This window comes from Martes martes, assembly GCF_963455335.1.
Source record: "Martes martes genome assembly, chromosome: 8".
Lineage (NCBI taxonomy): Eukaryota > Metazoa > Chordata > Mammalia > Carnivora > Mustelidae > Martes > Martes martes.
Window position 1 is genome coordinate 98909877 of NC_137895.1, and position 16407 is coordinate 98926283.

The 16407-nt window shown below is 38.9% G+C and overlaps 1 protein-coding gene across 2 annotated transcripts in view; it reads left to right on the forward strand.

The window, feature by feature from the left end:
* Positions 1-16407, forward strand: part of SRGAP1 (SLIT-ROBO Rho GTPase activating protein 1) — a gene marked incomplete at its 3' end in the record, with an annotated part of 269007 nt that overhangs the window by 188286 nt on the left and 64314 nt on the right. For both annotated transcript variants that reach the window (XM_080811741.1, XM_080811742.1), the window contains exons 7-8: positions 12481-12702; positions 14719-14820. In XM_080811741.1, the coding sequence (XP_080667867.1) occupies positions 12481-12702; positions 14719-14820 (324 nt within the window). The remainder of the gene's footprint in view (positions 1-12480; positions 12703-14718; positions 14821-16407) is intronic.

Consider the following 16407-nt stretch of genomic DNA (forward strand, 5'->3'; position numbering starts at 1 on the left):
CTTTTTTGTTTTTTTAAGTTTTTATTTTAACACTGGTCAGTTAATGTAATAGTGTTATATGAGTTTCAGGAGTATAGTATCGTGATTGGGAGTTCAGTATCATTCAGTACAGCAGCCAGCCCCCCCCCCCCCCCCCCCCCGCTCATCACAAGTGCCCTCCTTAATCCCCATCATCTGTTTTACCCATCCCCCCACCCCCAAGCATATACAGTGCTCACCTTCAGGAATGCAAAGTGGAAAAGGCAGATGTTAAGCAAATGACTACAGACATGATAGCTTTGTTCCTGGTTGTGGTAAATACTGTAAGCAAAGCAGAGTAGACTTAAGCCACGTTTATAAATTTATCTAACACTGTACTTTGTCTCCAAGGATATGCTATCAAAAGCAGTAATTGGGCTCATTTAGAACTCTCCAAGCATAGACTCCTGGGTGGCTCAGTCCGTTAAGCATCTTTCTTGGGCTCAAGTCATGATCTCAGCGTCCTGGGATGGAGCCCTGTGTCAGGCTTCCCGCTCAGCAGGGAGGCTGCTTCTCTTCTCCCTCTGCCCCTCCCCTCCCTTCTCTCCGCCCTCCTCCCTGCTCCTCTTGCTCCCTTGCCCTTCTCCCCACCTCTTGTGCACACATGTGTGCACACGCGTTCTCTCTCTCTCTCTCTCTCTCTCAAATAAATGAAAATCTTAAAAAAAAAAAAAAACCTCCAAGTATATATGTACACTATTACATCCACGCAGTGATTACTGCTATGATTCCCAATCTTTAGTCCTCTGATCAGCCTTTCATTCAGAAAACCTCCAACACTGTAGGACACTGCACAGGTGAAACAGAAATCCCAGCCCAAAAACATCCATCTCTGCAAATAAAAGGAAAAAACTCAGTGTGTTATAAGAAAAGCACAGAGAAGTAATAGAGGTTCAGAGAGTTATCTGATGGAAATTGACTCATGTGCTGCTTTGTATCGATTGAATTCAACAATTTTAAGATACGGTAAATTTTTTTTCCTGTGGCTCATAGTATCATAATTTAGATGTATAGTAGGTTAAAGCATCTTTATTTTTATGGTGAATGTTTCATGGATTTAGCTATATTAGAGCCACAGTTTGGGACTTTTGCAAAAGAATTGTTAAATAATGAAATTATTTTTTCATTTATTAACGCTGATGTGCCTCTTTTTTGAGTCTAAAAACAGTTTTATCTCATACTATCATAATTTCTTTATACAGGACCCTTTAACAAATAAAACCAGGGAAAACTTTTTTTCTGTTCATTTCATACAAATATTTTAATCAAGTAATTAGTTTTCTTTTAGCTCTGATGAAATGAATTTTTCTGCTAGACTGCTAGATTTTCTGAATAAAAATAAACAATTTTTATGACCCTGAATAAAAATAAACAATTTTTATGACCCCTGTTTTCAATCTTATATTTTTAGGGATTCTGCAAAGTGTATGGAATATAGGACTAATTCTTTGTAACTACTTCACTTGGTTATCTTTTGGTTTAGGGCTTATTTTTGGAGTACTTGGCTAGACCCAAGCCAGTTTAACACAAGGAAAAGTCTCCATGTATTGAAAAGCATTTTTGTACCACCTGCAAGCTACCAAGCACTGATTTTGACAGTGGGAATCCAGCAATGAACAAAACAGTTCCTGTCTTCAAGGAGTTAATGTCCTACTTGAGGCATCAGCTCATAAACATATTTACACATTTATGTAGTAGTGACAATGCTATAAATAAAAATAAAACCACTATCTGAGGGCTTCTTTTGATGGCATTCAGGAAAAGCCTGATATCTGAGCAGAGAAGTGAGCTGGAGAGCCACGTGGCTAGGTGGGGAAGAAATCCCGCATGCAGAAGGCTGGGCAAGGCTCACGGTGTAGAGGCAGTTGTGTGTTTGGCAAGCTCAAGATGCTCAAGCAGCAGCAAAGCAGGAGGCCAGTATGGCCAGAGCAGAGTAAGTGAGGAGGAAGGTTCTGGAAGAGAATGTAGGCAGAAGCCCAGTTACTTAGGGTCTTTTGGATGGGAAGGGAGTTTAGATCGTGTCCTAAGTATGGTGAAAAGCCATTGAAGGGTTTTACTCAGGGAAGTGACATCACGTGTTTACATGATAGAGACTCACTCTGGCATCTGAGTGGAAAACAGACTGAGGGAGATGATGAGTGAAAACAACAAGCTCTATCTAGAGTCTTTTGCAATTGTCCAGACTAGAGACGAGACCTGGGGGAAGTGGTTGGTTGGATTCAAAATATATTGAATAGGAATTTGATATACTTGGTGAACAGAAGGGTAAACAGACTCCTCAGTTCAGGTCCTGAGTAACTAGGTTAACAGTGGTGCCTTTTCCTGAGGTGGAGACCCTGAGGAGACGTGGGTGAAAGGGTAGGAAGCAGCGGTTCTGTCGCGTGTAGTAAGACTGAGACGCCGGTTGGTCATCTGTGTGGGAGATGACAGTAGCATTCCCAATACTACTGGCACCTCTAGGACGGGGATAGCATTTCAGAAAGGTCATCATCATTGTCATGGATATTCATTGAGCTCTTACCATGTGACAAGCAGGTTTCTAAGCATTATCTCATCAAATCCTCGCAAACCATGTGAGGTAAATGCGATTTTCTACACTTGATTAAAGAACTGAGGCTTATGTAGGCTGGATAGTTTGTCCAAGGTCACACAGCTAGTAAGCAGTGGGCCTCATACTCAGACTTTTTAACCTCCAAATCTAACTAACTCTGATATAAATAAATAATGTTTAAATATATCAAGTAATTTTCAATTTTAAGAAAGGATGGACTTTTAAGAGATCAGCCTTAAATTTAAAATGGAAGTAATTCTCAAATAATACAACTTCATTATGAATTTTAAAAGAAATGGGTTTGTTGTCGTATTCAACTGAAATTGAATCCTCGCTTAGTAAAAATTATGCATTCATTGACTCACTTTTAAGGCGGTGAATGTGCACCTTCTAAAATGGCTGCTTACTTTGTGGGAATGTAATTTGCATATATAATGGTGATCCTAAAAACCATTAAGCTTGACCCTTCCTTGTGAAAAAGAAAGACTGATTATTTTGCAAAGACAGCTAGAATCCTTTGCTTTGTGAGCTTATTTAACAAAATCACTTTTATAGTGAGCTATCTAATAATAATTGGAAGAGTTGTTGTATCTCTAATGAGAAAAAGTCAAGACGTTTTAATTTTGTTTATTTTTATTTATTTTTTTATTAACATATAATGTATTATTTGCCCCAGGGGTACAGGTCTGTGAATCGTCAGGCTTACACACTTCACAGCACTCACCATAGCACATACCTTCCCCAACGTCCATTACCCAGCCACCCTTCCCTACCCCCCCACCCCCCAGCAACCCTCAGTTTGTTTCGGGAGATTAAGAATCTCTTATGGTTTGTCTCCCTCCCATCCCATCTTGTTTCATTTTTTCCTTCCCTACCCCCCACAACCCCCTGCCCTGCCTCTCAGATTCCTCATATCAGAAAGATCATATGATAATAAGACAAGGTTTTTAATGCTTAACATTTTATATGTGAAATGAAATGGAAGATAACTAAATGTGTCTTGACTGAATCAAAGCAATATAAATAAGAATTCAAATTGAGACCTTTATATACACCTCTCATTTCCCTTGGTTTCTACTGATGTCAGTAATCTGTCTCTTTTCTTACAAATTTCCTGGGATAGACTGTGATAAATGGATCTATTGGTATTTAAAAAAAAAAAAAAAAAGTAAAAAAAATAAAAATAAAAACAAAAAAAATTTTTTAAAGTCATATGAATTTTCCATATGACTTTCCATAGGATTTGTATTTTATTATTTATTTATTTTTTATAAGATTTTATTTATTTATTTGAGAGAGAGAAAAGGGCATGGGCATGAGTGGGTGAGAGGGCAGAGGGAGAGGAAGAAGCAGACTCCTACTGAGCAGGGAGCCCAGTGTGGGTCTCAATCCCAGAACCCTGAGATCATGACCTGAGCTGAAGGCAGACATTTGACTGAACCACCCAGGCCCCTAGAATTTGTATTTTAAAGCCAGTCTTTTTATTATCACAAAATTAGTATATGTACATTGTAGAAAATTAGGAAAAAAATTATAAGCAAAAATGACATGATCACATTCTTACCACCTCAGATCATCACTGTTAACATGTAGACTTTTTTGTGTCCACATACATGTACATTTTTATATCAGAAGAGTATGAAATCATATTTTACATACAGCTTTTTAACCTACTTTTTTCAATCATTGATCCCATCTTTCCATTTCAGAAAATTCTGAACTCCTCTAATAGCCAGACCATATTCCTCTTTATGATCCCCCCAAAAAACAGTTCACAGCTAGTGTGTCTAGACTGGATGAAATTTAGGATCACACATTGCAACTGGGTGATGTGTTCCATTAGTCTTTTTTTTTTTTTTTTTTTTTTTAATCTAACAAAGTCCCTTGTTGAAGAGTCAGGAACAGTTGTCCCTCAGAACATCTCAGCTTCTGGATTTGTCTCTATTCTTTGCCGTGTCAGTTAGCCTGTTTCTCTGTTTCCTGTATTTCCTACAAAGTGAACATTATATAATGATTTGATGAGTTCAAATTAAGCACTTTGCAACAGATCACACCATTGCTGATGTTGCTGTGTCTTAACCCACCAGTAGTGATGCTAAAATTGATCACTGGCTTGGATGATGTGACTCTGATTACTCCATCAGATAGTTAACATTTTTGCCCCTTGCAACAAACTGGGTATTCTAAAACTTTTTGGGTTTAGATCCTAGAAATTGGAAATATACTAAATTGGAACTTAAAGCGGAGCTATAATTTACCTCAGTCAGGAAAATGCTTTTTTGGAGTACAAATTAATAAGGTAGAAGAAGGTCCTGGGTAAATTTTAGTTTGTAGCGTAACAATCTCTTAATTTGAAATCAGGTAGGAAGTGGAATAGAGAGTTATTTTCACAACAAAAAAGGATGTTTATTATGTCACTTGAAGACGAAATACGAATTTGGGGCACCTGGGGGGCTTAGTTGGTTGAGTGTCGGACTCTTAATTTCAGCTTAGTCGTGGTCTTGGGGTTGTGGGATCAAGCCGGGAGAAGCTCAGTGGGGAGTCTGCTTAAGATTCTCTCTCTCTCTCCCTCTCCCCCCACTCACATGCTCTTACATTCTCTCTCTCTCTCAAATAAATAAATCTTTTTTAAGAAAAATAATTACAGGGTGCCTGGGTGGCTCAGTGGTCTCAGGTGATGGTCTCAGGATCCTGGGATCAAGCCCCACATCGGACTCTCTGCTCCGTGGGGAGCCTGCTTCCCCCCCACCTCTGCCTGCTTCTCTGCCTACTTGTGATCTCTCTCTCTGTCAAATAAATAAGTGAAATCTTTAAAAAAGATAAAAAATAAAAAGAATAAGTACAAATTATAAGAAATATATTACAAATATTGGCCAAAGGAAATTTAATTCATTTGGGAGAATAAAGGCATAATTATAAAGGAAAATAGATTGTAGTTTTATAAATCATAGGTTTCACTTCTGTAATCATTATTATCTCCAAAAGTAAGTGCAAAAAAGGCTGTAACTAATTCTGTTTAGAATCGAGATGCATTACAAGCTTTACAACCCAGAAGAAAAATCATGCAGGCAACAAATATTTATAACTGAATGCTGAGATTTTCAAGTGATTATAATTTGCCAAGAGGACAGTACAAGTATTATTTCCCATAATCCTAGGTGTGCAATCAAATTCACCATTCTCTATATCTAGAATTCCTCAAATAGCTGGTAATGTAGCCTCTTTCAGTCCAGTTCCACACCTACCCACCCTCAAAACGCGTTCAGAGAAACAGAGTTCTCAGCAGCAGAATTCCATTGGTGCTTTGTCCCAGAGCATCTGCCCAGTGATAATAAAGTATTTGTTATCCTTTTAGTAGAGTTTCATGGTTTCCAGTTACTCCCTGTAAAAGTTTGCAGGTCACTTTAGAGTTTGAAGGATAAATCTTTGTAACTGTTACAGAATACTGCTATAGAATAATCCCGTACTGCAGCTCATTTTCTTGGTGAAGATACCTGTCATGCATTTTATTAGCCATTTATACAGAATGAAATTGAAATTAGATTACATCATATACTCCATGCCGTGTTTACTTTATCATGTCTAAGTAATCAGCTGTCCTAAAGCTTTTAGCCTTATCCTTTTGTCTCCAGAGACATGTGTTTAATTAAAAAGCAACTTATTCAGAGTTTAGATTTTTCTTAATTAGTTTGACTTATCCCCATGCATAATGGTATTTCGATTTAGCCATGAAAACCCGCCAAATTGTGATACTGCAGTCCCCTGAACTCTTATTAGGAAGATGATAGAGAGATCATGGTAAATGGGTTAGGATAGTAGAGTTATCATGGAAATTGATTTATGTGAGTTTTTATCCCTTTGTGATTGAAGGTGTATTTAAAAACTGAAATGAGTTGGATGACTGAAGTAGATGGCTTTAAAAGTTCCTTCCAATGGAGATGCCATGGGCTTTTGTTAAATGAAACTGCACCCACCTGCTTTCTACCTGCAGCATAGCTCCTCTAAGTTCCATCTTGGCTGGACCTCGGAATGTTGAAATGGCCAAAGCGTGATCCTTGGCTTTCCACCTCTCGGTCCCTTGCCTTAACTGCTATGTGATGGCTCCTAGATTTTTATCACCTGCCTTAATCATCGCCCAGGACTTAGATTTGTATGTCCAGCTGCCTACTGGACATCTCTACTCAGATGTCTAATAGGTACCTTGAACTTGTCATATGTCATACACTCAACTTTTTATACCCAATTGCCCCCATTATTGTCCTCATTCTCCATACACATAACTTTTTCATAACCATTTTTTACTCCTCAGTAAGTGGCACACCTTTCCACCCATTTGTGCAAAGCGAAAACCCAGTTCCTTCATTTCCCACATAGAGATCCATCAGCCAATCCTCTCATCACTACCTCCTAAACATCCCAGACCTTGCTGTTTCTTGCTGCTCGTACTGTCTCTGAAACAAAGCTCTCCATCTCCTGCCTGTACTTAGCTTTCCAAGATGCCGCCCCACTTCCAGTAATAATCAGTAATCCATTCTCTTCCCAAGCAGCCAGTATATTAAGAAAGATAAACTAGACCTGTCAATCCCGATTTAAAACGCTCCAAAGGCCTCCCATTGTCTTCAGAATAATATCTAAACTCTTCACCAAGACCCATGTGGACTGCCCACCTGCCACTCTGTGTCGTGTGTTCCAGCTTCTCCTTTAGTTACTCTGTTGTGGCTACATTGGCCTTTCTGTTCCCCAGACCCAGTAAGCTATTTCTTGCCTTGGGCCTTTCTACTTTTTGTCTAGAACATTCTTCTACAGCTTCACTAGACAGAGCCCTTCTCTTCATTCACTTTGCACCCAGCTGCCCTATAAAAAGGAGTAACACCCTTTCCCCCAGCACTCCCAGTTTTTCTGTCTTCTCCATAGCATCTAACAGCCAACCTGTCTGTTTGGGCTTGCTTTTATTTCTTCTCTCATCTCCTTTGTGACGTGACTCAGAGTAGTGATAGAGATGTGGCCTGGGGAAGAACGCATCTGGTGGCAGCTCCTCTGAGAGAAGTGATTGCCCGTGGGAGTGGGAGCAGCATTAGGCCACAAATGATTATCAGTCCTCCTCACTGGCTTGGGCATATGCAACCTCTGTTCTCCTCCTATTTCCTACTTTGTATCCATTTCAGTGTACCATTTTGACAGTTTCATTGCACAAAAGAAACTCAAAACAAGTTTGGCTGAATGTTGGGCTGTGGTTACTAAAGCAGCAGTGAGAATTAAATTGTCAGCTCTGCATGGACAATCGGGAACCCAGACATGAGAGCAGGTGTCTGAAGGATGCCGGTAGAATTTTAAACATCCAGTTCAGTCCCTTGAGATGCCCATCTCTCACAAAACAAGTTTGTGGTTTCTGAGGTGAAGCACTGAATAGCTAGAGAGGAAAATACTAAGGGACAGAGGTAATTTATTCAGAAGTCAGCTTTCTTCATTTGCAGTAAAAGCTGTGAAGTTACCTATTTCTGGCCCTTGGAAAGCCTACCCATGGTTATGTGAAAGCTGTTTTTGCAGTTGTTTTCTTGGGTTGCACTATTGTAGAAAGACCCAAAACAAGGGGTAGATCAAGTCTTTACCCAATGTCCATGGCTCTGGAAGGGTCAAAGCCAAAGCTTACTGAAAAGCCAGAGATGGAACCCAGGACAAAAGATCATGGAAGCCTCTCAGATAGTGGCAGCAATGATGAAGTTAAGATGGAATACTGCCACAGAAGAGTTCCCTCCCTTTCCATCCTCATGACAACTGTTTAATTCTGTAGTCACATGGAGCTTGGGGCTGCCTTCCAGCCACTTCCACGGCTGCCCTGCAAATGACATTGGCTATTACTGTTGTGGAAGCACATGTGTGGGACTTGTTTCCATTGGCGTTCCATCGTCTTCACTCCCATCTTGGACCAGACTTCTACCCAGTAGGACTACTTATGTCGTAAGAGTATATGCAAACAAATAAACAAAGGTTATCTCCCTGAATAGCTATGATATTTATATGTGACTGTAAAACCACCAAGAATCTTTCAGCTGCCCCGCAGCCTTTGGAACAAGTCAAAGAATTTGTCACAGTCCTCAAAACCTGAATTTCATCTTTATTTTTGATACGATTTGCAACCCTTTTGCCTAAAGAAGTTAGCTTACTGTGGCGATTTAGACTAATAATACCTAGTGAGATCTATCTTGGCAGCTGTTAGAATATTAAAAAACAAAACAAAACCAAAAAATGCCCTTCTACTTCCAATACTCTTTCCTTCCCCAGTTTTAATCCATAATTTTATGTACCCATTCAGTTTTTCATCCATTCAGAAGAGCACTGTTTTGTTTTCATAAAATGTCTTACTGGTTTCTTATGTATTTGCATCATTAAATGCACTTGGGTTATAACTCAACTCTGTGCAGAGGCTGGTCTTTCATACTGTCATTAATAATTCATAACCTCCATAGAATTACTTGAGGCCTTTTAACCAAGTATCGTGAATCTTAACATAGCCAGTGTCATTTTAGCATCCAGTTCAGAGAAAAGACGATTCTGTGACAGCCTTGCTGTCCCAGGAGACCTTGAATAAAAATTTTATTCGTGTTTCCTTTAAAGTCCAGGACACTTGAAAAACCTAGAGCATAGAAAACATTGCATATCAGAAGTAACAGAGTCATGCTAATTAAGTAACTTTCCGGACTGATAAGCTCTGTAGGGATCAAAGATGGAAATTGTCCATCAAGCACATCACAGAAACCTCCACCTGGGGTATAGCATTCAAGTCCGGAAGACACCTGGGGGGCCCCCTGGACTGGCTACAAAGCCTCATGCCTACTTCTCTGCACCCTGTTAGGAAACCACCAGGGAAAGCAGCTACCTTGCTAGGTCCTGTGCCACCAAATCCACCTGGGTAACCTGAATGTGGAGGAAGGCACAGGACTGTTGGGATTGTGACGTTTACTCCCCAAAGAAGCAACTCTTAGAAATTTGAGGAACAGAGTGGTTTAAGTCCGGGAATAATAAAAACTTAGCATGTGTTTTTTCCTACTTCAGTTAGGTAGTTGGGGTTGAATTTCTTTATTTTTTTTTTCCTCTTTTTCCTTTGTTCTTCCTCTCTTTCTTCCTTTCTAAGCTGAAAAGAGACTCAGTTTAGAGGGGAGCCTTTTCTCTAGGTTGTTTCTTTCCTTAGTATCAATTTTCTATGTACTCCCATTGGGATCCAGTACTCATAAAATAAAGCAGCTTATGTGATCTGCTTCATTATTATCAAGCCGAACTTGTCTTCTTTCGGAATAGTGGGGTGTTCTGAAGCATAAGTACATTTCAAAGAAACTAGGCCATTTCCTTTACCCGTTCGTGTTTGCACAAGACGAGGTATTACTGGAAGGTGGAATGATTCAGTCCCTCTGTTGTATATAAAATGGCTACACGGAACCTTTATGAATTTCGAGGAGCAAATGAAATAGGCTCATATGAGCCTAGAATTTTTTAATTAACTGGAAATTATTCTCTATATTCAAGTGCAGCTGATTCCACTGAAAATGTACCAATGATGAGACTGCCACATTTCACAATTGTATTTTGCTTGTATTTGTAATTGTGATAAGGCAGCTTCTCTCTGCTTTTTTAAATCAAATAATACTTACTCACATTGATTCTCTTGCCCACTCAGAGAAATAGCACTCCCAGTGGACAGGGTTATGGGATCTTTTTTTTAATTGATGTTTTAGTGTGGTGCTTCTCAAACCTTAATGTGCATATAAACATCTATGGATTTTTTTTTTTTTAAACTTTAGATTCTAATTCAGCAGGTCAGGGCTGAGGCCCAAGATTCTGCATTTCTAGCACGTTCTAGGCGATGCTAATGGTCTACAGACCACACTTTGAAAAGCAAGATTTTAGAATATCTCTACAGAAAAGTCCGAAATTTAATAATTCTGAAATTGGAGGATAGGGTAGAATTGAATCTGTGCCTTCGTAAAGGCCATTCTGTTGGTTCCTATCCTGGTGGGTGCGTCCTTTGTACTGAGGTTACTTCCTTTGTGCCCCTCTACTACCTCTTAGCAGCAAAGTAATGAACAACTTATATGCAAATTCCTTGAAAATGGAGGTTATATTTTACTGTATTCCAATCTTCATATTCCTGGAGCCTAGCAAATTTCCAGACACCTAATAGATGGCCAATTAGTGGTTTGAATTGAATCAAACTGAATTGATTGAATTGCATTAGAACAGTATAAGAATGACCTGGTTTTGTACCTTTATAGACCACTTCCTCTTTAAAAGATTTATATTATATCTATGTACAAATGTAAAATTCTTTCAGTAATTTATAACTGACCAGTACCCAGAGTTATATTATTTCAGTTATATTCTCTTAAAATGCAACATGAAAAAGATAAATGCAAATACAAATTAAAGGTAATGAAAATTTAAGAATCCCAAAATTCTATCTCCAGTGAAAGGACTTTGGCAGTCGTTTCTTATTTATGATTTTTTTTCTAGGGATAAGAAAGAAGACATTATTCCTGAACTTTTTTGGCAGATTCATACCTGTTCTTCTCACTTCTGAAAGAGTACAAATTATTATGGAGTTACCAATAAATTATACAAATCCAAAATATCACAGTTAGTGTGTTTGCATCCTACAAAGATTTCAATTAATCATAGTCTCAATAAGCATGAACAAATTTAAATGGTATTTTTTTCATTATTTCCTTTCAGTATTTTGTTTTGCCTCTTTTATTTTTTGACAGGTTTCTTGAGATATTATTCATATACCATATAATTCATTCATTAAAAAGTCTACAATTGGCTTTTAGCATATTCAAATTTATGTAGCCATCACCATGATCTATTACAGAACATTTTCATTACTCCAAAAAGAAATCCTATACCCCTTAGTCACCACCCTCCAGGTCCTCCATCCCCTAGCAACCACTAATCTACCTTCTATCTCTATAGATTTACCTATTCTGGACATTTCCTATAAATGGAATCCTATAAGGTGTGGTCTCTGAGGGCTGGTTTCTTTCACTTAACATTTTAACTTTTCAAGGTTGATCCTACATGTCGTGGCATGTATCCGCACTCCCTTCTTGTTACGACCAGATAACATTTCATTTTGTTTACTTTTTAGTTGGACATTTAGATTGTTTCTGCTTTTCAGCTATTAGTAATAATGCTGCTATAAACACTCACGTACAAGTTTTTTTGTGTGAAAATTTGTTTTTATTTTCCTTCTATATATATACTAGGAATGGAACTGCCAAGTCATATGCTAACTCTGTGTTTCACTCTCTGATGAACTGCCAGACTTTTCCAAAGAGGCTACAATATTTCACATTCCCATTAGCAGCATATAAAAGATTCCAATTTCCCTACATCCTCCTCAATGCCTGTTATCTGTCTTCTTTATTAAAACCCTACTAGTGGGTGCGAAGTGGTTTTAATTTGCTTTTCCTGAGGACTAATGATGTTGAGCATCATTCCATGTGCTTGTTGACCATTCGTATATGATTTTTGGGAAATGTCTGTCCAGTTCCATTGCTCATTTTTTAGTTGCACTATTTGTCTTTTCATTATTGAGTTGTAGGATTTCTTTATATATTCTAAATACAATTTTTTTTAAATCAAATACATGGCTTACAAAAAATTTCCCATTCTGTAGGTTATCTTTTTACTTGATAGTGCCCTTGAAGCACAAAAGTCTTCAAATTTTATGAAATCTATTTTTTCTTTTTTTACTTGTACTTTTGATGCCTTATCCAAGAAACCAATGCCTAATGCAAGATCATGAAGGTTTACCCCTATGTTTTCCTCTAAGAATTTTATAGTTGTTGCTGTCACATGTAGGTCTTTGATTCAGTTTGAGTTAATTTTTATATATGGTATTGTTTTATGTTTTTAAGTGCTGTGATCTTGGCTACCATGCAAGTCTGAACAGAGCCCTGAGAACATATCTCTCTGCAGAGTATAATCTTGAAACTTCCAGACATGAAGGCTTAGACATTATTGAGAATGCAGTTGACAATTTGGAGCCCAGGAGCGATAAGCAGAGATTCATGGAGATGTACCCTGCCGCATTCTGTCCACCAATGAAATTTGAGTTTCAGTCTCACATGGGTGATGAGGTCAGTAATTGATTGTTTTAAAACTAATGAATTGTCCTTTCATTATATTAGTTACTCTTCACCTGCTTCAACCTAAGAGTTGTCAGAATTCCCAGTTGTGTTCTCTCTCCTGCCTTTGTTTGGGATCTTAGCTAGTTATGTCCTAAGATCAGCCACCACCACCTTCCCGTGCCCCATCCTGCCCCATCCCCAGCTGCAACCACCTTTTAAAGCAAGGGTCTAGCACTCAGATGCCTGCAGAGGCCAACCCTATGGACAAACTCAGTTGTAAGCACTATACTGTCTCAGGATAGTTAGTCCTTCCTCCACCTCTAGACATTCAGATCTAAATTCAAAGGGAAACATTTTGCTGGCCCAGTAGAATCTCTCTGAAGATTTCTGATAATCTTCATTTAAAGATCCCCATAAAGAAGAATAATTATAAATGACAGGAGCATGGGAGAGAGGGAGGAAAATGCAGAACATTTTTTTAAGACTCCAGTTGTCTCCAAACTGGTAAAATGAGCATTAGAAATGATATATCTCAGGTTCTGTATATGAATTTAGCTTTCTGTCCTATTTTACCCAGAGAAGAATATCCATCTAAGCTGTGTACGAGTTGCAGTGCTGTATTTTATTGTCTGCGGCCGGGAAAGCAAGAAGAACCAATTAATGAGCACGCTAGCTAGCACTTGGTCTTCCAGCTGTGCAAAACAATACTCATAGATTAAAAACTCAGTATTAGCTTATCGTGGTGACAGTATGTTTTTAAAAATAGATACAATAGCGACGACAGATTTCTTTAGTGTCATTTTTTTTCTGAGACACCTAGTGTTAAGATTTGTAAGATAGGCGTGTGCCTGCTGTATTTCTAGCTCAATTTTATATTTGCTTGATCTGATAGAGTAAATTACTCAATAAAAAATAGTAAGCGGTTTTTATGTGAATTTGAGAGGCAGGTGGCTTACCCCACCCAAAGTTATGTTTCTAAAACTAAATGATTACTGTTATAATTTTTCAGTTATGGATATGTCAAACATAGAAGGATAAAATAGCACAGAGAAGTGATTGGGTTAGCAGTTTTTCTTTTTTCTTTCTTTCTTTATTTTTTTTTTTAACTATTATCATTTTTAATAAAGTGAGTCGGTTGCCCCTTTTTTTATGGCCGGTTCTGCCAGGGAGCAGCGATCTCTGTAATGTTTTGGGGACTCCATAAAAGGAAACCCCCATGTGCCAAGAGCATTTCTATGACAAGGAAAATGAAAAGAAACTTCGTTTCTGGTGCAATTTTAATATAACTAAATATAATATAATTAAAAGGCTCTAATTTTGACCTTAACCATTATTGAGATCAGAGCCAAAATATGTTTCTGCTACAGACTGCAAGAAGTAGCGCCTTCACATTCATGGTGAATCCCATGATTTGGCTGATACTGGTAAGGCAAGCCATGGTTGAAAGATGCTAATAGTGACATTTCCTGAGTTTTTACTCTGTTCCAGGCAGTGTTCTAAGTACTCTCTGTACATGAGCTTATTTCATCCCTGCAAGGACCCCACGGTGTAGGAAATGTTAGTATCCCCTTTTCACAGAGAAGGAAGCTGAGGGCAAGTAAGCTACCTCGGTCCTCTCTGACTGCAGTCAGTAGGCTCTGCCGCCTCCCCTCCTTTTGCCTGTGTGGTTCATGTGGGTCCTCCTTTGCACTCTTGCCCCGTAGTCATTCCAAATTCCACCAGTGAGACATCAGCATTAGAGCTCCCTCTCCAGCAACTGGCCCATTCTTAGATCTCGCGAAGCTTCTCACAGCTGCCGTCTTCCCCTGTGGTATCCAGGCCACACAGCTGCGTTCCACTCTCACCACTCATGTAGCAAGTTCGTATTTAACACCGAAGTTTTGAGGCGGCTCTTCAGAGTAAAGATGTCACTGGAATCTAGAGGGGATCCGTGTGACTCAGGCAGCATCTAAGTAGGAATCCCATGCCTCTAGAGGCCAGCTCGATGGCCCTGTTGTAACTGTGGTTTCTGATTCCCCCGACCAGGTGTGTCAGGTCAGCGCCCAGCAGCCGGTCCAGGCAGAGCTCATGCTCAGGTACCAGCAGCTACAGTCCCGACTGGCCACGCTCAAAATCGAGAACGAGGAGGTGAGCACGCTTTCTGCCCCACAAGTAATCTGATTCTAACATGCACTGGAAGACGTTGTCACGTGACCCAGGCATATTGAACATTCCCAACGCAATCTCTTCATCATGCATTTTCAACTAAATCCTGGTTCCTAAAATACCGCTTGTCACAGATAAATGCAAAGATTCTATGTTATACCAGAGATGAAACCTTTACCAGGGATTCACTACATACACACATAAACACACCTTTTCTTTTTAAATTTGTAATTTGTACTGAAAACAGTTCCCCTAAATGATCAAATTCAGTATGTGTCCAAGAATACACAATAGTGTGGAAATAAAACTTGACTGACATGTTAATTTAATCCTAACTTCTGAAATGAGTAATTTCTTTGCTTTTTTATATTCTTTAGATTTTTGGTACTAAGCATGGCATTACTGATACAATAGTACAGAAATCATATTTTAAAAAGCGTACTTAAATGAGAATAGGAAACTGTTTATTTGCTGATATTAGAGGCTTTAGGTGAATAGAACATAAAATGTGAAGTAAATATATGTTGAGCCAGAAAGCAGTCATACAGTTCAGCTGCCTGTTTCTGAAATTAATTTAATTGGATCCATGTTCTCCTTCAATAAAATATACCACAAATGTTTCTAAGGCTCTCAGTCATCACCTATAAGAACTCAAATCAAACTTAAGATTGAAAGTTTACTTACTGGTCAATGTTTGCATAGCCTCGGGCATGATGGGATCTGTATTCTGATGATACAATCAGGAATCTCTCTCTCCATCATTTTGAAATTATATCTTCACATGTGCTTTCCCTCATCCTGGGATAGCCCAAACTACATGGTCCCTATACCTTGCCGTCTCACCCCACCCCAGGGTCTTTATCTCTGAACTAGGATCCTTTATTGGCCTGACCTCAGTCATGGGTACTTCCAGACCAGCCATTACATGCAAGAAGTGGGGTTCTTTCATGGATCAGCGTAGAGCCCTTTAACTGACAGCTCCAACAAAAATACGTATTTCTAGAGATAATTCCTGAAAGGAAGGAATGTGGGACAGAAAAAGAAAAAAATAACATTAAGTCACCTTGAGGAAGTAAATTAACCAGAATGCACTTTGGGACCCTCTTTTATTTTAATCCCATGGGATGTTATGAACTCTGTGAACATGTGTTTGGTTCTGTTAAAAAAAAAACAGTGATGTGTTTCTAGACCAGTCTAGTTTGGTCAAAATCCATTGCAGCTTTCTGGCTTCCATTCTTTCTAGCAGAACCAAACCAGCCCTCTTCCACACATGTGTATTTAAGATGCAACCATGTGATTAAGACTTCAGTCGTTGTGTAAAGTCTCACAGATGAGCCTTTCCAAAGGAAAGCTTTTGCTCTTCTGGAGGTGTTTTCGAGCTTAGGGTTTTGGCGAGGCATCACTAAACACTTGCCTGGTGCAGTTTACTGGATCCTAATAGATCTACAGTTTGTACATGTAGTGAGTTCCAATTTGTGTGTGTGTGTGTGTAGCCTTCTGCTGTTTTACTTGGAAACAGTCTTTAAACTCTAGGAAAATAATGTGTTCTACACAAGGTCAAAACTGGCA